Raw genomic sequence first — 20,805 nt, 5'->3', positions numbered from 1 at the left:
TAGTTCTGTACGCCCCTTAATTGTTATGGCTATTTCGTGCCTCTGTTGCTCTCTGTTTTTTAATAACCCATAACTTATTGTAAACGCTTGGGCAAGATCAAGGTGAGGCTCTCAAGTGAGGCGTAACAGCTGCTCTGCTGTTCGGCGCTGGCGGCATTTATGAACATAAATACAAACGAAATACAAAGAGCAATAGTTGTTTTGTTTTGTTTTTAATGAATGAAATCATTAGCGGGTTGTACGTTTCTGAAGTTAGAAGTGTGCAAAATTATAAGCTAGTCAGAGAATTGTTGGGGAACAAACCAAAAGGCAGCGTAAAAATGTATTCGCTCGTTGAAGAAAGTCTGAAGAAAAATATTCAAATGGAGCAGAGATAAACTTACGCCTTAAATATTTGTGTTATTTATTCTGAATAATTAATGCATGTAACTCAATTTGTAGGAATATTCATTTAAATATACAGAAATACCTTAAAAATTATAGTTTTAATTGGAAATTCATTTTAGCCGATGCACTCATTAAATGAAAATAATCCACTGAGCAGAGTTGGACCTTTCTTTCCTCAATTATGAATATATTATGAATCATGAAACCCCTTCTGGTCCGCACTCGGCACTGGCAGTGAAAATAATAAAAAATGTCTTTGCATTTCCGCTGTGGCTGGCCGCTCTTTGATTGCCTTTTGATTAAATCAACCTCAAACTTTCTCCCCCAATCAAGTCAAATGTTAACTCAAGTTTATTCACAAGCCAATTGATTATTATGGTAAAAATATGATTGGAAAATCATGTTAACATATGTATAGTGTGCAGCGAGTGCTGCGGCATTGCTGTTTCGTTTTTCTCATGTTAATGTTGGTGGGGTTTATGTAAGTCGTATAAGGCTTTGGGTTTTGGGATATGCAAACAACCCCAAACAAAACTAACAACCAGACAAATGTGCGAATTGTGTGCGTTAGCAATTCACACAACAAGTTGTAGTTTTTTCTTTTAACTGAATGTTGGGCAAATATTACGAATGGTTCAATGTTCCACAATCTACACACCAGAGCGACCTTGTCTGAGCCAAAAAAAAACAACAACAAAAAACGAATATCTTACCACATAAGAAGAAGGGAACTAATAGTGATGCAATATCTAATGATTTCTCATGTTCTCTATTTGCAGATAAAACTCAAAAAAGTCTTGGGTCTGACTGTGTGCAGCAATGCGGCGTTGGATGTTTCACCAGTCAGCGGCCTCCTGGCCTATCCAGCGGGGTAAGGAAATACTTAAAATTAAAGGAAACGCACACATACGCAGCCGTGGATACCTCATTTCCTTTTCCTTTGGCCTCGAAAGAGAATCCAGTTCCGACAGGCAGAAGGTTGCATTTTGTTTTTCCGAAAGTGCAGTGAAAATTGTTGATTTAATCTTTCTCCCGACTGTCATGCATGGCTGCCTTTTGACATACGAGCGGAGGAAAATTCAGTTGATGACATTTCAGTGACAGAAACATGCCAACCGAGAGAAGAGAGGGTAATAGGAGCCACAGGCAAGGAGGTGACATAACGTCAGCTGGTTACACATTTAATGTCAATGAACAGAGAGTCCCCTCCCGAGAGGATTTGCATATGTCACTGAACATATTTGCTCACAATTGGCTATTACGTTGCGTACCCGTAATATGCATAATAATAATAATAATAATCAATGACAGATTGATTAAGCGGAGATACGCAGCAGGAGAATGCGGCAGGAAGTGTCTAGTGAATGACAGCTGCAAATTGGGATTAAATAGAGCCGGGAAAGTCCCTAAATTGGTTATCTTAGGACACCAATACTGTCAACAGTTGCAATCAATTAGCTAGGTTTATACACTGATCCATTTGAATTCGCTTTTTAGCCGCTTTCAATTGCTCTTTTCTTTTCTTATCTGTTGGCACATTTCTATGCCAGTAAATTAAGCTCTGGAATTATACCAATTATGTGCATTAACAAAAAATGTATGCAGAGCTGCTCTAGTGTGTCTCAGCACACAATTTGCAGTAGGAAAATAAATAGAAAATGTTGAGCGCAGAAATGTTGGCGGCTTCAACAACGAATGGGAAATGCTCTGGCATTAGAGATGAGGGGAAAACTTAATGATACAAAAATGTATACGAAAGGTTATAGCTCTTATAGCTTCTAGTTATATATTCCCCAAATACTTTTAGCATACACTTTTATATGGAACCCAATTTATTCTTCCTCGAAGCTAATGACACAAGAATGTTTAGGGGGAATTCCACTGCTCTTAGGGTATAAAACTACATACACAAGTGAAAGATGTGGGCGTGATGTTCTCATTAACGTTGAACAACAACAGAAATAAAGCTGCCTGAAATAAAACCCAAAGAGCAGCTTAATAATGAGGCAGACGGCAGGCAGGCAGCGGAGGAAGGCAGGCAGTTAGCTACAGTAATAAGAGGGTTAAACGGAGGCAGGAACTGGTTGAAGGGCAGCACATGGGCGGGCACGGTGCTTTCGCCTCGTCGCCTCGCGAGCCAAAAGAGAAGGCAGAAAGGACGCCAGCAAGGCCTGGGCTATCCTTGGGCATTTTAAATGTGTAACCAACGTTTACCCTCTGCCTTGGTCAAGGACATCCTTAAAGGGTCACCGCCAAAATGATTGTGAAAGAGAGAAATGGCAATTTATTTAATGAAACAAATATTCCCCCCAACTGATTGCAAATTCTGACTTTCTTTTTCGCTTGTTTACAGCTGCACTGTGGTGCTGTTCAATGCCAAACGTCAGACACAGGCCTATCTGGTCAATACCTCCCGCAAAGCATTCACATCCGTCGCCTTTTCGCGCTGCGGCCGCTATGTGGCCACCGGCGAATGTGGCATCAATCCGGCTATCAAAGTCTGGGAACTGGAAACGCCCAATGGCAATCTGGAGCACTGCACCGGTGGCAGTGTTATTGCCGAATTTGTGGATCACAAATATGCCGTCACCTGTGTGGTAAGTTGACAGATAGAACGAACGCATCGATATTAAATCCCGAAATCAAAAATTAAATTCCCCTTCGATCTGCATTCATTAATCAATTAATTAATGTCTATCTCTCTCTCTGTTTTTAGGCCTTCTCGCCCACGGGAAAGTACCTGGTTTCAGTTGGCTCACAGCACGACATGATCGTAAATGTGTTCGACTGGCGGGCCAACCTTAAGATGGCCTCGAATAAGATTAGCTCCAAGGTGGCTGCCGTTTGCTTTGCCGAAGATGGCACCTACTTTGTCACCGTGGGCAATCGTCATGTCAAATATTGGTACTTGGAAGGTGTTCGCAAGGTAAGTGCTCAGCATGAAATATTCCCAAAGAATTTGTAATTAACGATCTCCATTTCAGTACAAAGATCCCATACCACTGATGGGACGCAGCGCTATTTTGGGTGATTTGCGTGACAATGATTTCTGCGCTGTGGCCTGCGGCAAGGGGATCTGTGCGGAGAGCACGTATGCCATCACGAGACAGGGCCATCTGGTGGAGTTTAGTTCGCGGCGATTGCTGGACAAATGGGTGCAATGCCGCACCACAAATGCCAATTGCATTTGCGTCAACGAGCGCTTCATACTCGTGGGTTGTGCCGAGTCCATCATTCGGATATTCAATGCGGCCACGCTGGAGTATGTGACCACGCTGCCGCGGACCCATTATCTGGGCGTCGATGTGGCCCAGGGCATACAGATCAATCACATAATGTCGGTGCCGCAGCAGGCCAAGTTTCCCGACTGCATTGCCATGGTGTTCGACGAGCAGCGATCGAAGGTCAGCTGCGTCTACAACGATCATTCGCTGTACATTTGGGATCTGCGCGACATATCGCGTGTGGGCAAATCGCACTCGTTCCTGTATCACTCCACGTGCATTTGGGGCGTGGAGACAGTGCCATATAATCTGGAGCGAGAGCCATCGCAAACGCTGCCGGAGGATTGCTTTGTGACCTGCTCCTCGGACGACACGATACGCGTCTGGGGCCTCGATGGATGTGCCAACAATGAGATCTATCGCAAGAACATCTACTCCAAGGATCTGCTGAAGATCGTCTACAGCGACGACGATCTGCAATTCATCAAGGACCAGGGCTGCTCCTCGCTCTCTGACAAGACGGGCAACTCCTCCTACGACGGCCGCAACGGTGTGCGCTGCATCAAGATCAGCCCGGAGCTGCAGCATCTGGCCAGCGGCGATCGTTGCGGCAACATTCGCGTCTACAATCTGGTCAATCTCAAGCTGATAACCACCATCGAGGCACACGAGTCGGAGGTGCTGTGCCTGGAGTACTCCAACGATAAGATTGAACGCAAACTGCTGGCCAGTGCCAGTCGCGATCGGCTGATACACGTCTTCGATGTGGCCCAGAACTATCTGCTGCTGCAGACACTCGACGATCACAGCTCCTCAATCACTTCGATCAAGTTTGTGGGCGCTGGACTGAACTTCCAAATGATTAGCTGTGGCGCAGACAAATCCATAATGTTCCGTAGCTTTCAGGTGAGTTTTGGCATCAATATTTGCTCAAAATTATTGTACTTATTATGAAAATTCTCTCCCGCAGGGCAACATCTTTATGCGAGGCACCAATACCTCGGGCAAGACCACGCTCTATGACATGGAAGTGGACTCGAATTCCAAACATATCCTCACCGCCTGCCAGGATCGCAATGTCCGTGTGTATGGCACACAGAATGCCAAGCAAACAAAGACCTTCAAGGGCTCTCATTCGGATGAGGGCAGCCTCATTAAGCTCAGCCTCGATCCCAGCGGCATCTACGTGGCCACCTCCTGCACGGACAAGACGTTGGCCGTCTACGACTACTATTCCAGCGAGTGCATGGCACGAATGTACGGCCACAGTGAGCTGGTCACGGGCTTGAAGTTCACCAACGACTGCCGGCACTTGATATCGGCCAGCGGCGATGGCTGCATCTTCATTTGGCAAGTACCGCACGACATGATTGTGACGATGCAGGCCAGAATGTCACAGCAGCGTCTGCGCTCCGGTCATGGCCCATTGCCGCGTCCCCTGGCGCCCATATCCCCGCCCGAGGGCATTGTGCTGGAGTCGCCCACCAGCGAAATCGAACAGCCGCAAATGGTGCCGAAATTCGCAGTGGCCGACAGGCTATCGGATGTGGGACAGCTGCCGCAGTGGGCTATGCGTAAGGCGGCAGCGGGCGGGGACTCCGACAGCGGTGCGCTGTCCATACCCACGCCCAGTGCCCAGGGAGTCTCGGCCTCCATACCTGCCATGCATGCGGCCTCCTCGATGGGCAATCTCAGCTCCTCGCCCAGTCAGCAAATGGGCATGATGGCGCCTCGGGCACGTGGACGCTGGGCGCAGCGTAGCAGCCAGCTGGAGGCGGATGATCTGCGCTCCAATTCGGAGAGCCCACTGGGCACAGTCTCTTCCGTGGGCGGCCATAGCGGCGTGAATTTGCAGACGTCGGACTATAATAGTGCCTCGTCGAAGGACATCATGTACAATCAGACATATCTCAGCGAGGACTCGTCCATCGATTCGGGCATGGAGACGCGCCGCGGTGAACTCAAGTTCATTGGCAGCAGCAACAATGGCACCGTGACCGTCTCCGTGTCATCCTCCTCCTCCCTGGCGACGGCCAGCAACAGCAACGGTGCCATGGCAGCTGTCGGCGGTGGCCAGCAGCGGCTGCAGCTGCCCGACAAACGGAAGCCCGGACTGCGCTTCGATACGCCGCATACCCACGATCACGATGGCGATGTGGAGGACATTTCCGATGGCGAGAGAACCAGCTCCGACCATGGAATGTTCTACAATAATCTGGCGCCCAGCACGCCCACGTAAGTCGATCGATTTATTCCCAGTTTAAGTTCTAAATTTAATGAATTTTCTCTTGCCCCGAATAGTGACTTCAAAGTGACGGCCATGAACGAGGATGAACTGCGGAAGTCCGTGCGACGACAGAAGTTTGAAAAGTCCGGCCTGCAGCTGCCGACGGCCAGTGGCAATGGCAGTTCCCACACAGCCAGCACGGGCACGGGCACTGGGACATCGGACACCGAGGATGAGGGCTCCACGCCGAGTGCCGAGAATGCGGAACGCTCGCTGGCCTCCACTCTGGGTGGCAGCAATGAGAATCTGCCGCAGAGCAGTAATAGTTTTCTCCATGCAGCTCTGCCCGAGGGACCCGGACTGTCGGCGCCCCTGGAGCGTGGCACCACCAGTAAGCGGCAGCGCCTACCAGTTCCCGTCGAGTCCATTTCTCATTTCGTATTTCGATTTCTCGCCGCAGGTCGCCGCAGCATCAGTGCCAAGCACAATACGGAGTCGGGCAAGGGGAGTGTCGCGGCACCGCCCACCATTACCAAGTCATACACCAGCACCAAGAAGGAGGAGCTGCTGCAGGTCATCAACAAGGTCAAACAGCAGCTGGAGAATGTAAGTACAGGACGGAATCGGAAACGAGGACGATGACGAGGCCTGCCCTCTGCATCTGTATTTGTTTCTGTGTTTTATTATAGTCGCTGCTCCATGGGATATTTTTTGTGTATTTCCCATTTAATTTATGTATCTGTTTTCTTTTCCGTTTACTCTTTTATTTTTTATGTGTTGCCCCATCTTTTGTTTTTGGTGTCTGTCTCCCCATCAATCTACCATATATCTACCCCCCACAAAACAAAAACAAAAACACAACCCTTCCACCCGTATCCTATGTGTGTTTAGGGTACCCGCAAAAATGGCATCAAAAAGTTAAATTCTATAGCCGAGGTGAGCCCCGAAATGAGTTCGTTGTTCTGTTCTGACTTACCTAATGATGCTTCCCTCTGCCACACTTTGACACTCTCACAAATGCTTAAAGACTAATCAAATCAACAGCCAACATGACATTAATGGAGGGAAGGGAGGCAAATTCTCATTGGGGATATGCTTCTTTGGTTTTTAATTACTCACGTACATTTTCTTTAAAACAAAGATGCTTCCCTTTGCTGCTTTAAGGCATTTGTAAAATTAAGGAACAGTGTCAAAATTTTATTATCGAGAAGAGTTTAAAAAGAAGAAATGCCCCTAACAAAATGATCTTCTATATATAATGATGATATTTTTATGTGCTGCACTTTAAAGAAATCCCTATTTATTTGTTGATGGTTTTGTAGCCTGACGGATCTGTGATGCAGACTTTTAGATACTGATTCAATTCATTGAAAAATCGTTTAACAGCATTTACATTTGGAATCTATATCAGAAAGTATACAACTTGTATACAAAACATTCAAGTTATTCCCAAAGAGCTTTCGGAGACCATCAAGAGTTCCGATTGTAGTAAATTAGTTCATATGCAGATGCCATACGAAATATTTAATATAATCATTAGGGAAAGTTGTTATATTTCCTTTGCTGTATACATTAATTGTAACGTATTTGAAATTGAATTCCTATAATAATAACGAGACGAAAGTGCTCATAAAATATTTGGGAAAAGAAAGTATTTATGCCTTAAATAATAATTTAATTAGCTTATGAATAAATCGATAAAGCGATTCGATTCTTAAGCGATTTTAAAGCTTAGCAGTTAGGTGGCTTAGCGGACAGATCACGGGCAGACAAATGCAAGAACTAACTTGAGGCTAATTAACAGCTCAACACTAAATGTTCGAAAAGACATCTCTAAAATGTAGTAATTAATAGATCCAACTAAATATACATAAACTGTACTTCCACTAACATCAAAATTCCCAAAAAAATGCAATTAATAAGCAAACAAAAAGCGTGTTGAAATTATAATCATAATAAATTAATAAGCAAATAGCAAACAAAAAGATATTTATGCATCGGCCGGGAATCGAACCCGGGCCGCCCGCGTGGCAGGCGAGCATTCTACCACTGAACCACCGATGCTTGTTGAAAGTTTAACAAAAATAACACCAATGTTGCTCACAAAAGACTAGCTAGCCGAATAGTTGCTGCGTCTAAAAATAGTCAAACAAGAAATAAAAACAACTAAGAAAGTTGCTCAGTCAGATAAGCCGCCGAAAAACCACTCACACATCGAACTTTATGCAGTAAACTCAAGAGTGGGGAAAAGAGCTGACACAGCAGCCAGAAAACCACTCATAAAATAAACATAAACTCCCCAACCCACTCAACATAATCAAATTGAGCGCTTAACTAACTCAAACCTAAGTAAAAGTACTAATAAAATGTGTTCCATGTTTTGTTTTAATTGTTTCTAAATAATATAATGTTTAATAATGTACAATTTGTATACCCAAAGAAAACTAATCCACAAAACCTATCTAGATTTTGCATTACTAATAAAAATCTTCCCTTAATTTCTTTCCAAATAAACAGGTCGGCCATAGACCCCTGAGGGGTAGCCATAGCATATCGGATCTGAGTCTGGCTGGTAATCTGGATGGTTCAAGGACAGCGGGCGGTGGTCCAGGACGCTATACGAAGCCAGGTAAGGGATTGAAGAAGCCCCCAAAAAAGTTATACTCATAATCTCCAGCCCCGAAAAACCTGTTGTTGGAATGTAGAAGGCTAATTGTAACCAATAAACTCTCTCCCGTTGTTTGCTCTCCCCTTATCTCTCTCTCTCTCTCTCTTTTAATCTTGCTCTTACTATAAATAACTCTTTAAATATTGCTCTCATTTTTGTGCTCTCCCAATGTGGTAAAAATTGTTGAAATATTAAAACCAAATTCCTGCCCTTAAAATATTATATGAAACGTTGACTAACCCAATTAGTTGCTTCCCACGAAACTTCGCAGTATATTAGCTCCTCCGATTCACCAACAAATGCCAATACACCACCACCCAGTATTATTCAACAACAACCTCAACGATCTCAACATCACGCGTACCAACAGCAAACACATTTTGGCAGCTCGCAGCAATTCTTCAACTGTGCCGCGCCGAAATCCAAGCTGCAGCAGAATTTCCAGACCATGCGGCAAGTGCAACAGCACTATCCCCCGTATCCGCATCATGTGGGTGTGCATCAGATTCATCCGCCACCAGGAGTGCCCTTTGGAGGAGGTGGATCTGCCCATTCAATGCGAATGCAGACGCAGACTGCGCCCGCGAGGCAGGGTGTCAAGCGGAATCCGGCAGGTAACAATCGACGCACGCCCAGCATCCTGAAGCACTACAAGTCCTGTCCCGTGTCGCCAGTGCACGAGGAGGTGGAGTGGTCCGCGGAATCAGAGCGCGGTGGAATGATGACGGCAGAGCCCAAGCGACATTCAGTGTACGCAGATGATGCTCGAACAATATTGGACATGATCCATGCAGACACCGAGAAGATGATCGATGAGATCACGCGAAAGTACGGGGATCTGGACGAGATGCCAATGGGCGGGGGAGGTGGACTGCCCGTCTCCTACTCGATGCCGGCAAATCTGCGGGGACTGGGTTCCACGGGAGAGTCCACGCCCACACGCACCCAGCAGTGCACCTATGTGTATCGGGAGATCTATCAGTGTGAGCGAAAGGTTTCCCTCTCGGACATTCTGCAGCCGGAACAGTTTGCGGCTCGCGAGCAGCGTTTGGAGGAGGCTCGCTTCCTGGAGACGCAGCGTCACTCCAGCGCCAGTTTCTTCCTCAGCAGCTCCGGGCAGATGCCGCACGAGCAGAGCCAGGAGTCGCTGCTGTCCGATGGCGGCAGCTACTGCAACAGCCTGGAGAGTGTCCTCTCGGACGAGAGCGACTGCAAGAGTGCGCCGCTGGAGCAGGCTCTGCTCGAGCAGCGCCCAATGCAGGCGGCGGCCATGCAGCGGCATGCGGGCATACGGAACTTCATCATCCACGGACCCGTGTCCAAGTCGTATGGAAACAGTCCCAATGCCTATGGCAGCTTTGACTACTACATGAGGCAGGCGGCAGCGGCCAGAACCACAACGACAACGGCCACCTACGACAGCTTTGATGTGACAGGCTACAATCTGGAGCCACTGAAGCCGCTGCCCAACTCCAAAACATATCCGAGGATAGCACAGGGTCCGACCATGGATAACATACCCACAATGCGCTCCAAGAACAAGCAATATAATTCCGGTGTGAACAAATCGCTGAGCACAGACTTTGCCCAGCAGCGACAGCAGCGCAACTCCAATCCCATGCAGACCCGAGAGCCGCTGTTTGTGCGGAAACCTCTGAAGCCCAAGCCGCCAGTGCCGGCCAAGCCACAGAATCTGATGAGCACTTTAAGCTGCTTGGAGAAGCAGCAGCAACAGCAGCAGGCACAAAGGAAGAAAGCACAGTCCAGGACGGCCAGTGTGGTGCAGCAGTTTGAGCACAATCTGCAAAAGTTCGAGCGGGAGAAGCAGCGAGAGCATCAGCAGAGGCGACCGGCCATGAGGAGTTCGGTGAGCAGTGGAGCTCTGGCCGGCACACAGAGTTGCCTGAAGAAGGTCTCTCGCTTCGATACGAGCGAAAGCAGTCGGCGGGCAACCAGCATGAAGCAGCGAATGGGCAGGCCCAAGATCAGTGTGCGCTTCAATACGGTCTCACAGATCAAGTATACGCCGAGTGCGAAGAGAAACGCCAAGAACAACCATGAGGATGAGGATGTGCCCGAACTGGAGGTGGGTAGCCTGCCCAGTGATTATGGAGAGCGTAGCTTTGAGATGTACTTTGCGGAGAATGGAAATGCACCCGAGAACCTCGAACACATGCAGAGCCTCAAGCTGTACACGAAGCCACAGCTGCAGGCGGTGGTAGATGAGATTCAGCAGGAGCGTGAAAAGTATCGCAAGAACATGGACAATGCAGAGCGAAGCGGGGAGAGTGGCGGCGGCAATTCCACCAGCCATCAGTGCCAGAACATAGCCAAGAAGATCGACATAATCGAAAAACTCATTGCCATGGAGGAGCGCAAAATGGAGCAGATACGCCTGGCCACCGAGTCGCGAATGCGTCCCTTTAATTGCAACTCCAAGGAGAAGGGCTACGTGAAGAGTCTCACCATGAACTTTGATATGTTGGCCAGGGGAGAGCCACCAGACGAGGATCTGCTGGAGGATCAGGCCTCGCAAGATGCCGATTTGTGTGCCTATGCGAGGAATATGCGCAGGAATTGCAGCCTGCCGGATGTCCTGGAAAGTGCGGACTTTGCCTATCATTTGGGTGGCAATGGGAATGGCAATGGCAATGATGTGGAACTGGCCAAAGAGGTCGTTGCCGACGATGAACCAGACAACAATCCCATGGATATCGATGATGAAGATGATGATGCGGATGATGATGATCATCCTGATGATGGTGTTTTTATGACGGAGCAAGGTTTGAGACCCCAATTCCGTCTTGGTTGTTGTGTACCATAGAATCGCCTCTTCAGTTTCCACCCACCCACAGCACACCCCACCTTCATATTTTCCCCATTTTTTTGCACCCGTTTATGCCTAGTTTTGTGTTCCTTTTTGACCCAACCCCAACCACCCACTCTCCATACGATGAACGTGCACAGACAGATAACCGATAACACCCTTGGCATGTGTGATCCAACCAACTAATCGCTTGTCTTCCGAAAACCATTTGCAGGTAATCCCAAAACGCTCAATCCCATGCCCATCGAGGAGTCATCCATACGCCGAGCCTGCTCGCTGAGTGACCTGCACATGGGCAACTTTGGCAAGCGTAAGAAGACTCGAAAGAGTAACAAAACTAACCCAAAACTAATCTGTGATATCCTCAACCTTCTTCCTAACAGCAAGCAAATCAAATGGCACACCGCAAAAGCCTCAGGTTCAGCATCGCAATGGCAATGTAAACAGATCGGCCAGCAAACGCAACAGTCTGCAGGGAAAAACAGGGCTGGGTGCCTCCAGCAACTCCATGAATGTGCTCAATCAGGGTGTAAGTTGAGATTATAATAATAATATGATATGAAATAATAATTATGAATTTATTGGGAACTTTACAGAGCGACTCGGAGCCAGAAGACAGCAATCGGTTGCGCAGTGCCAGCAATGGACAGGGGCGCAGCAATGGACCCATAGGTAAGTCTTTGGAAATCAAACAGATCAACATAGATATTAAGTATTATGTTTTATTTTTCAGCTGCCAATCGACAGTACAGCAACAAGATAAACAATGCCAACAACAATCGTCGCAAGACGCCAAACTTTAGCAGTGGTTAGCAATACTCTCGTTCATTTGTATAAAATATATTAAACTTATCACACTCAATAACCGTTCCAGCCACACCCATGCAAGACGATTCCAGCTCCGAGGAAACGCCCAATAGCACCGTGAACAATAAGCCCATAGTGCCGCCACGACCGCGTAACTTGGCCTTTGATCACAAGAGCAAATTGATCAACAACGGCAGTCCCGTCGCCAACAAGCAAAGAAGTGGAGTAGCGACAGCAGACGAATATGAAGGAGCAGATCGTAAGTAAAGCCACATTAAAATGTGAAATAAAACCTAAAAAATAATTACTTTTTTCTTGTAGCTGAAGCCCAGGTGCACAATGTGATCAATAAACTTTATACGACAACGCAGGCAGCCATGCAGCTGCATGCCAACTTGAAGAATTCTCTGCTGTTGAAGGAACTGGAGAATGCATTGATCATGTCCAGGAATATGCTTAGCAGCATTCCCACAAATAGGTAGAGTAGCCAAAGAAAATGCATCATAATTCATGCTAATTCCCACCTTCTTTATCTAGACAAACTGAAAAGACAAATAATGGTGGAGGAGTGGGATTGGGAGGAGTTGGTGGAGGAACCAATTACGAGCAGCTGACAGCTGAGAATGGAGACTATCTGATGATGGTCAATAACTGTGCCGATCTATTGAGCAATTTACGCACGAAGCACAAACCCGATGACTGTGAGAATAACTCCTAGTGTGTAGAGCTTAGGCTAGACTAATCGAAGGCAGATCCGAAAAAGAACTGCGCGGAAGATACAACTAACTAAAAAGGATATTTATTTAACTAAATAAAACACTCTGGCAGAAGGCAAACAAACACACTTACACACAAGCAAAAGTAAATGCAAAACCAACCAACTAATGTGTAATTAATTCAAATTAACAATTAATTAATGTACACTTTTGCTTAGTTATTAGATCCGATAAGAATTCTGTTTCAGTTTTGTGTGCCCGTGTGTGCATTTCAATTTTAAACACTAATTTATATGGCAACAAAAAGAAGTCCGTTTAGCTTGGAATTCAATTCTATAAATGTTAAGTTTAATGAACAAGTTTTTCGTATGTGTTAAGTGTTATTTGAGTTTAAGGCGAGAATGTTGACAATGAATAACAGCGAATGAATATCGTATGTACTGCAGTGGTACCGAATTGTTATAAAGTGCGCTTACATATGCCTTCTTTGTATATGATTTTGTGTATTTGTAATCCATTATTTTTTTTGGTTCTGTTGTATACCCTTTGGATATTGTGTTTTGTGTGGATTAGTCAAAGGAAACATACATCCATAATGGCTAGAATTTTGTGTCAAATTTTAACGATATTCCAAAATTTCAATTATCCATAAATAAACTATGTATTGTATTGTATTGTATGCCTACTCCAAACATTATACACTTATGCCACACGATTATCAGAGTAATGCTTATGTGACAGAACCCTGCAGCCGAAGCAGTTTGAAAACATTTAAGCGAAATTTCCATTGAACGATTTCCAAGCACTTTGTTCTGTAATTATGCTGTAATAGTTAATTATTCGATTGTATTTACAACAATTATAACAATACCTATAAATATATGCATATACTATAATATATACAAACATACGACATGAACTTCTATTAGTCCTAAAATTTACATTACAATAATTTACAACTAAACGAAATGTATTAAAATTAACTTAAATTAGAACAAACCGACACTTACGATTAATTATGCTATCTGCTAAACTCAAAAACTAAACCTAAAACCAACAAACAACAAACAAGCAAAACAAAAAAACCAACAAAAAAAGAAATCAACAACAAACTAATTCAAAAACGAAAAACGAAAAATAATACATAATGCATAATTTTTGAAAACATTAAAAATTGCTTTTCTTCTTCAACAACTCCCCTCTCTGCCACTCTCTATCTCTCTCTCTCTCTCTCTCTTGTTAACCACTAAACCTTTTGGCCCATTTTGACTTTGTGCTAAATCATATTTTCGATTCTGCAACCAAGTTGATTGGGACGGAAAGGAGTCTTAACCCGGGGATAGATCTGGCCATATGCAGTCCGCATATGGCTGCTGGATCGACACGTAACGTGTATATAAACAAATATATATATTAGCATAGGATGGGTAGCGGCCAACACCAAATAATATCAAAGTACACATTTGATTAATACAACTAACTAACTGCCAAGGATCGTGTATTGTTTTTACGTTTAAGAGCATTGAAATCCGATTAATAATAAAACATAATTCAACGTTTACCGGAAGAAAAAAAACAAAGCATCGAATGACTTGCTGAAAGAAAAGGAATCGAGAGAAATAATTCTTAAAAAGAAAAGAAATCAACAACAAGATCGAAGCCCTTATGGGAAAATCTCTTCTCCATAAATCCAAATGCTTCGTTTTAAAACCTTCCAATCAAAAGGCAAAAAGCGTGGTACCCTTCTGTGAACTCCTTTTGATAGACCCAATTATATTCGTTTTAAAATTACCTTTAGAAAACGCCTGGGTCCCGTGGCAATCAGGACCCATTAAAGCTATCAAAAAGATGACCGGCCCAGCAGGTGATGAAATCGACACGCTCCACATGTGAGACTCAATAGACTGGCCGGTGCCTGCACGCTCTAAACTTTGCACGGATGGATTAGGTCGTACGTCCCCATTCCACACCATGCACAGAATGGGTGGGCATTGTGTGCACACCCAAGCTGAGGGTGGATGGGTGGGTGGTGGCTCACAATGTGAGCAGGCAAAAGTGCCCTGCGCGGTTGTTCAGTTCAGCGTTGAACCCGGACCAGGCGTCCGCCATTTGCCATTGATACTTTTGCCAGCCGTTGGGCTTCAATTAACTTGTGTCAATATTGAGCCAGGCCAACAACTTGGCCAATACGTGGAGGATGGGTTGTTGCCAAGAGGCAAGAGCGTAGATGGAATGTGGGTAAACTCATGCTACATGTTCTGCTTGATAACTCAATCAGACTGTGTGGCCCATGTTCAATGATGGATAGGTCGATGACTGCCAACTCCCAACCCCACGTAACATTGCAACTCTGCTTTCCTCATTTTCTCTCTCACTCACTCTACCCATCAGTTTTGGTCTCTTTCTGGCATTTATGTTTATGAATAATTTATGGCAGCGCCCAATCATGAGGCGAGGGAAAAACTTGTACACGAAATGTTTTCTATAAATGCCAGACAGACACGCCACGCCCTTGCCAACGAATGCCAACGAATGTCCTGCCACATCCACTCACTCTCTCCATTTAAAGCAAAAGGACACCCACGGCACTTGTTTTGTAGTCCACTTAACAGAGATGGCCGTGGAATTAAATGATTGATTTAAAGTGGAGGATTTGTGGCACCTGATGGGGATTTCGTTTCAATGCAAGAGTGAACTTTCAGAGACTAAATATTTGTACAATTCCTTCCACCAATTATATCTCCAATTAACAAATTTATTAAAATGTTACAAATTGCAATCCAATTTGAATGCAGGATCGCAGGTCCTCTCAAAAGATCACTTTGCAATCCGTAGACGTGTAGAAAAGCGATGAGGCACAGGCCCCGCTGCCATGGGTTTGTAAGTGGTTGTAATGTCGGGCCAGATATACCGTGGCGATGGGTATCAATCCCAGTAGTGCCACACAGAAGAAGACAACTTTCTTTTCGAACTTCTGAGGCACTGAGGCCGGCTTCTTAACAGACTCTGCCGCGATGATTATTCGTTTTCCGTGGCAGCAGTTACAGCAGCGTAACTCGTTGGCTAACTTCATCGTTTCGCTGCGTCTGTTAGCCCTTGCACTGGACATGGTCTTGAAAAGTCCGTCAAATAGCTTCTGCATCTCGCACATGATTGCTTGTAGTTGTTTTTTTTTTAATTTAATTTTTGTTTTGTTTTTTATATAAACCTTTTGGGTTTCTACAGTATTCAAAAGGTTGCGATGACCAAGGAAATTTTCAGAAACTGAATTACTGATGAAAACTGGCAGTCCGGAAAGAATAAAGGAATTCGTACCTATTTTTGACAGTTTTATTGAGTTTGTTCATTTTTCACTGCCTACTGTGTGAGGTTCTAAAATAGGTTTCCAAAGTGGCCTCTTGTTTACATACACTAAACAATTTTTATTGGCAAAATATACACTAATTATCCAGTAAGCCAATCAACATGAGTATGTAGAGAAACAGATGGACAACGTCAATGTAGATGGAGAGGGAAGCCAGCACGTAGTCCTCCTCACTGTACTGGTTCTTGTGTGTACCGCCAATCATCATCTGTATGTCCACCACCAGATACACCGAGTACACCAATATGCCAAGGCTGCAGTATATACAGAGCATCACGTGCGTCCGATAGAAGATCATAACTATGCCCATGATTAACATCACAAGAAATAGCACCAGCAAATAGGGACCACAGCCGGTGAAGTCGCAGGGAGCGAAGCGAGCGAACAGGGCCAGAGCAGCCACCAGGAGACACGTGTAGCCAAAGGCCATTAATACCTATATAAAAATACAGTAGGTGAGATTTATTGCATCTATTCCAGAGCGGGGGGACTCACCTGCGAGGGCAAGTATCGCATTGTTATGAAGGATAACGTTATGGATTCTGCAGCGACAAATATCGTAAGCAATATATAATTGATTGGCTTCTTGCGAAAAAGGAATGGGCAATAGCACACCATCATCAGAATTACCATCTGAATGCACAAGGCCACAATGGCCAGATACCAATGTTTGAGCAGCCACAATTTGGCATCGTCATTGGTCACAAAGATCGCCATAACCCCCGTTGTGGCAAGCAGCATAAACTGTGTGGTGCAGTGAAACGGTGCAGTTATCCATGTTGAATGTTGAATCTTTAACTTACTGCCGTTATGGTGCAGACTTTCATTACAAAGCTGCGCCTCGTCGACTTGTCCTCGAAGACATTGTTGTATGTCATGTCATTTGTACTGCTCCTCCCAAAGCAAGCCATCGTGAATGCTCCCCCTCTGTTTTTATTTACTTTATTCTTAATTTTGAATTTTTTAATTTTTGATTGTGTGACGGCAAAAAAATAGTTAACTTATTTGGAACGGCAGAGACTACGTTGCGATGAGGGAATTAACTCTTACTAAATGCCATCAGAGCTTACGGAATGAGTATTATTTAATGTTACGGATGGATGGATTTATTACATTTTCTGTCAGCATACTCTTAAAGTATTTAGTTGCTCCAATTTTTGTACAACTTCAACATCAGTGACTTTCAGTCTTTAGTTTGATAGGGCTTGAAACCTTTCACAGATTCTTCTTCTGGTCGCTATATATTTATTTTATTCGAACAATTCTTCAATCTATTGTAATTCAATGTTTTTTTTTTAGTTTAATGGCGTAATGGAACATTTTCCATGCCTTTTCGCTCAGTGTCTCTTCCAACTGCAAGACAGCAACCGCCTAGAATAAGTATCTACAGCCGCAGTCACAATTTGAAAGCACATGAAACTAATTAATGGAATGTCGGTGTTGCGGATTTTTGCCACGTAATGAGAGACGCCTCAATGCCCGGCAATATGCCGCTTTAGGACACTGAGAAGGAGCTGGCTTGAGGGGTAAGGAAGCTGCAGAGAACTCTGAGGCTAGATAAAGGCCATGCAAACCACTCGGATATTCAGCATATTCATAACTTGTCAGGCAGCACAAACTGGCAGCGGGGCGGGCGCTCTTTTTTTGTACTCAGGTGTGAATAAGCGTGTAAGAAGTTGACATAAAGCCGGCACGGGCGACTGACGACTGGCGGTACAAGACGTATATGGCCGACAGGCGACAGGCGACAAGCGACAATGGCAACAACAGGAAGGAGGAGAGCGCTCTGAAGCTGCATTGGAAGCCGCTGAACCGCACTAATTGAGCCGCGTTACGTTGAGTTGAATGCATTTCAATGTGTTGCCAAGCATCATGCAGATCCCATCATATATTGTCATCATTTTGTATCTTCTCACCTCGGTCCATAATGGGCCCGGGGCCCATGGGAAATCCAGCAACTGCTCTGACACAACCAGACTGACCCGAGACTTGAGACTCCCATCAGCTGCACTTGCTACATTTCGATTTGGATTACCATTACGGATATGTTTATTGTATCTGCAACAATGCTTTGGTTGAAATAAGAGCCGACACGAGCCTCTATTAAAGGTAAATACTATTTTTATTTTAGTGGAAATGTTTTTTGATGGTTGATTTCTTCATTTCCCAATAAATCAGAGGAAGTATTATAAAATATCCCTAGAGCCGTAATTCAGAAACTGCACATAGTTTTGGATATCTAAGAGCAACTGAAAGAACTTGTACACTCCAATCTCTCACAGTGTATCCTACCCCATACTTCAGACACACAAAAGAAACAGATACCAAACTATAAGTACTCATACTCATATATAGAATGCCATAATGCTCGCATCCTTAGCCCCCGTGGTTTCCTATTTTTTTTTTTTTAATGGCATCCAGCCATTGACATGAGGGACATGGGACATGGATAATATGGGACTCATTCGAAGCGTAGGAGGATAGAGTCGTGTCATAGTTCAGAGAGCGCGAGCGCGGTGTCGACACCTCGACAATTAACGACACAATTACCGAACAGCGAAGGTTCTCTGCTGCTCGTCGTCGTCGGTTGTCAACAGCTCGGGCCACGGCTCGGCGTGGGTTAAGTGTTTTTGCCAGCACATTGTCAGGCGGCAGCAGCCAGCAGGCAGCAGCAGTGAGTGATACACTTACATGGCCATTAAGATGGTGATGCCTTGTAATTGAAAGGAAAATGCAGCTTTAGCTTTTTAAGAAATTATAATCACAGCAGATTGCGCTCACAAGGAGCAGAGCACAGGCAGAGCCACCGCCAGAGTACAGCCGAGAGCTGAGAGATACCAAGATACAAAGCTGATAGGTCACAGCATTAAGCCAGACAATGCCCTGCTTGGCATCATCGTCCTGTCCGTTCGCGGGAAGATCCCCTCACTTAAGGGCGTAATCATAACCGGAAGAGATTACGCTGCAAATTCACGCTCGACTTGGACTGGGACTGCGACTGCTGGCTGCTGCCTGCTGGCTGTGTCGATGCTTAGCGGGGAGTGAGTAGACCCCTCCAGTCATCCATCCATCCATCCATCCGTCCTTCTCTCTGCATCCATCTATACCCATTGTTCTCTGCTTTTGTAGGTGATAAGCGCAGTCGTTGTCTGCAATTTTCATTTCTCCCCTCGCAATTTCTGCTGCTGCTGCTGCTGCTGCTGCTGCTGCTGCGGTTGCTGCTAAACAATGGAATTGGATTATCATTTTTTGTGTGTGTTTTGCGCTCGGGGGCGAGGTGCTCGAGTGCTTCGTTCAGACACATCTTCTTTTGCTCTATTTTGATTTTGATTTTCCTTATTCCTTGTTGCGTGCTTGAGTTGTTGAGGGCGTGGCCGCACCCTTAAAACGATACAAATTATTGATATGCAAAAATAACAAAAAAGGCGGCGACTTGGTTTGAAATAGTTATGATGGGTCTGATTTTTGTTGGCGCCTTGGGGAAATTGTTTATGGCGGGTAAACAGTTTTTATTAGATCAGAAAATAAATGTCATAAATATGGTGGATGTAATCATATTTGTGGGGTACTTAATTGGGGTTGTTTGGGGGCGGTACTTATGGTGGGAAACTTATTTGGGGTTGAGTAATTGAAGTTCTTGAAGTCATATTATGCTGCAAAAGAGTGGGTTGTGGATTACTACTATACTGACAATTATTTTGGGTGCCTAACATATTAGAATGGTATGAAAAAAACCAAAGTTAATAAGTTAATTCCACTCTACAATTCAGACTTAAGATAGGATTAAATGAGAGGCGGTTGGAGTAAGGTCTGTGCTGAACTTAACCAATTTAATTATCTCATTCTGGCCAATAACTTCACACCTACCAAAAAATAGCCCCTACAGAATCTCCCACCTTGCCATAAACCACTCATTAGCATTGGCATTAGCATCTGGTGACAAAGCAAACTTCCATTTTGCCGGCTATCAATAGATATTAATTAGCTTAATTAATGTCATTTGGCTGGGCGGATGGAATGGACTCAATGGAGGGCCAAGGCGTCATGCATAACCGAGCTGAAAAGTGGGAAAAGTGCGGAGTGGAATTATCCGGAATAGATCTGCATGATGCGGACGGGGCAGCCAACCGCGTCGTTCAATTAGCCAAATAAGTCAGTTTTGTGTCAATGCGATTGTTGATGTACAGATGGGGGAATGGGTGAAGAGCTTATGGAGATGGTAGATGGATACTCGAATGGTCGCTTAGGCGTGCATAAGGCAAACATCAAAAGGAAATCAGGAGTGAGAGAGAGAGAGAGAGAGAGAGAGAGCGGACAGCATGACAACAACTGAAGGACCATTCACATTCATTCCACAATTGGGGGTTGTCCTACGACTTCCTCTCACACTTGCCCATGATGATGATGATGATGATGAGTATTATGATAGGAATCATCGAGCGCATCGTAGTGCCAACAAGGTTCGAGCTTCGAGCGCTCTCTCTCTCTCTCTCTCGCTGAGGTTCAAAAGAACGCCGCGAGGCGGTGTCAAAAGTCATCCAAAAATTGGGCACAAGCTTCCTTTTGTGTGTGCGTACGGACTGTC

At 45.0% G+C, this 20,805-nt stretch overlaps 2 protein-coding genes and 1 non-coding gene across 13 annotated transcripts in view; 1 reads left to right on the top strand and 2 right to left on the bottom strand.

Annotated features, from left to right (window-relative positions):
* Positions 1 to 13,432, top strand: part of LOC117582590 (mitogen-activated protein kinase-binding protein 1) — a 70,225-nt gene extending 56,793 nt beyond the window's left edge. For 3 of the 11 annotated variants that reach the window (XM_034270439.1, XM_034270436.1, XM_034270440.1), the window contains 17 exons: positions 1,167 to 1,258; positions 2,741 to 2,984; positions 3,104 to 3,313; positions 3,372 to 4,517; positions 4,582 to 5,846; positions 5,913 to 6,229; positions 6,299 to 6,444; positions 6,730 to 6,774; positions 8,356 to 8,467; positions 8,755 to 11,289; positions 11,548 to 11,643; positions 11,717 to 11,862; positions 11,930 to 12,005; positions 12,067 to 12,141; positions 12,208 to 12,399; positions 12,462 to 12,618; positions 12,678 to 13,432. In XM_034270439.1, the coding sequence (XP_034126330.1) occupies positions 1,167 to 1,258; positions 2,741 to 2,984; positions 3,104 to 3,313; positions 3,372 to 4,517; positions 4,582 to 5,846; positions 5,913 to 6,229; positions 6,299 to 6,444; positions 6,730 to 6,774; positions 8,356 to 8,467; positions 8,755 to 11,289; positions 11,548 to 11,643; positions 11,717 to 11,862; positions 11,930 to 12,005; positions 12,067 to 12,141; positions 12,208 to 12,399; positions 12,462 to 12,618; positions 12,678 to 12,858 (7,035 nt within the window). In that variant the 3' untranslated portion in view covers positions 12,859 to 13,432. Of the gene's footprint in view, positions 1 to 1,166; positions 1,259 to 2,740; positions 2,985 to 3,103; positions 3,314 to 3,371; positions 4,518 to 4,581; positions 5,847 to 5,912; positions 6,230 to 6,298; positions 6,445 to 6,729; positions 6,775 to 8,355; positions 8,468 to 8,754; positions 11,290 to 11,547; positions 11,644 to 11,716; positions 11,863 to 11,929; positions 12,006 to 12,066; positions 12,142 to 12,207; positions 12,400 to 12,461; positions 12,619 to 12,677 lie in introns of those variants that run through there. The other 8 variants (XM_034270441.1, XM_034270438.1, XM_034270442.1 and 5 more) reach the window with 4 other exon arrangements.
* Trnag-gcc lies at positions 7,832 to 7,902 on the bottom strand. Its single transcript has one exon. It is a non-coding gene; the product is annotated as a tRNA-Gly (tRNA).
* Positions 13,433 to 16,257: 2,825 nt separating the features above from the next.
* Positions 16,258 to 17,193, bottom strand: LOC117582592 (protein lifeguard 1). The gene is made up of 3 exons (XM_034270448.1): positions 17,024 to 17,193; positions 16,716 to 16,964; positions 16,258 to 16,656 (listed from the first exon to the last, which is right to left on the bottom strand). Exons 1-3 carry the CDS (start codon positions 17,129 to 17,131, stop codon positions 16,297 to 16,299), a joined length of 717 nt encoding a protein of 238 aa, XP_034126339.1. The 5' UTR covers positions 17,132 to 17,193; the 3' UTR covers positions 16,258 to 16,296.
* Positions 17,194 to 20,805: the final 3,612 nt, after the last annotated feature.

The sequence above is a fragment of the Drosophila guanche genome, unplaced genomic scaffold (genome assembly GCF_900245975.1).
Source record: "Drosophila guanche unplaced genomic scaffold, DGUA_6, whole genome shotgun sequence".
Classification (NCBI taxonomy): Eukaryota; Metazoa; Arthropoda; class Insecta; order Diptera; family Drosophilidae; genus Drosophila; species Drosophila guanche.
Note: the sequence above shows the minus strand (reverse complement) of the source record. Positions and strands in the feature narration are given on the sequence as shown.

Bases quoted from the DNA above. Each gene is read 5' to 3' on its own strand.
- LOC117582592 (XM_034270448.1), bottom strand. From the start codon at position 17,131: ATGGCTTGCTTTGGGAGGAGCAGTACAAATGACATGACATACAACAAT. The intron at 16,965-17,023 runs GTAAGTTAAAGA...TGCACCACACAG, and splicing joins AAGTCTGCACCATAACGGCA to TTTATGCTGCTTGCCACAAC. The intron at 16,657-16,715 runs GTGAGTCCCCCC...ATTTTTATATAG, and splicing joins TGCGATACTTGCCCTCGCAG to GTATTAATGGCCTTTGGCTA.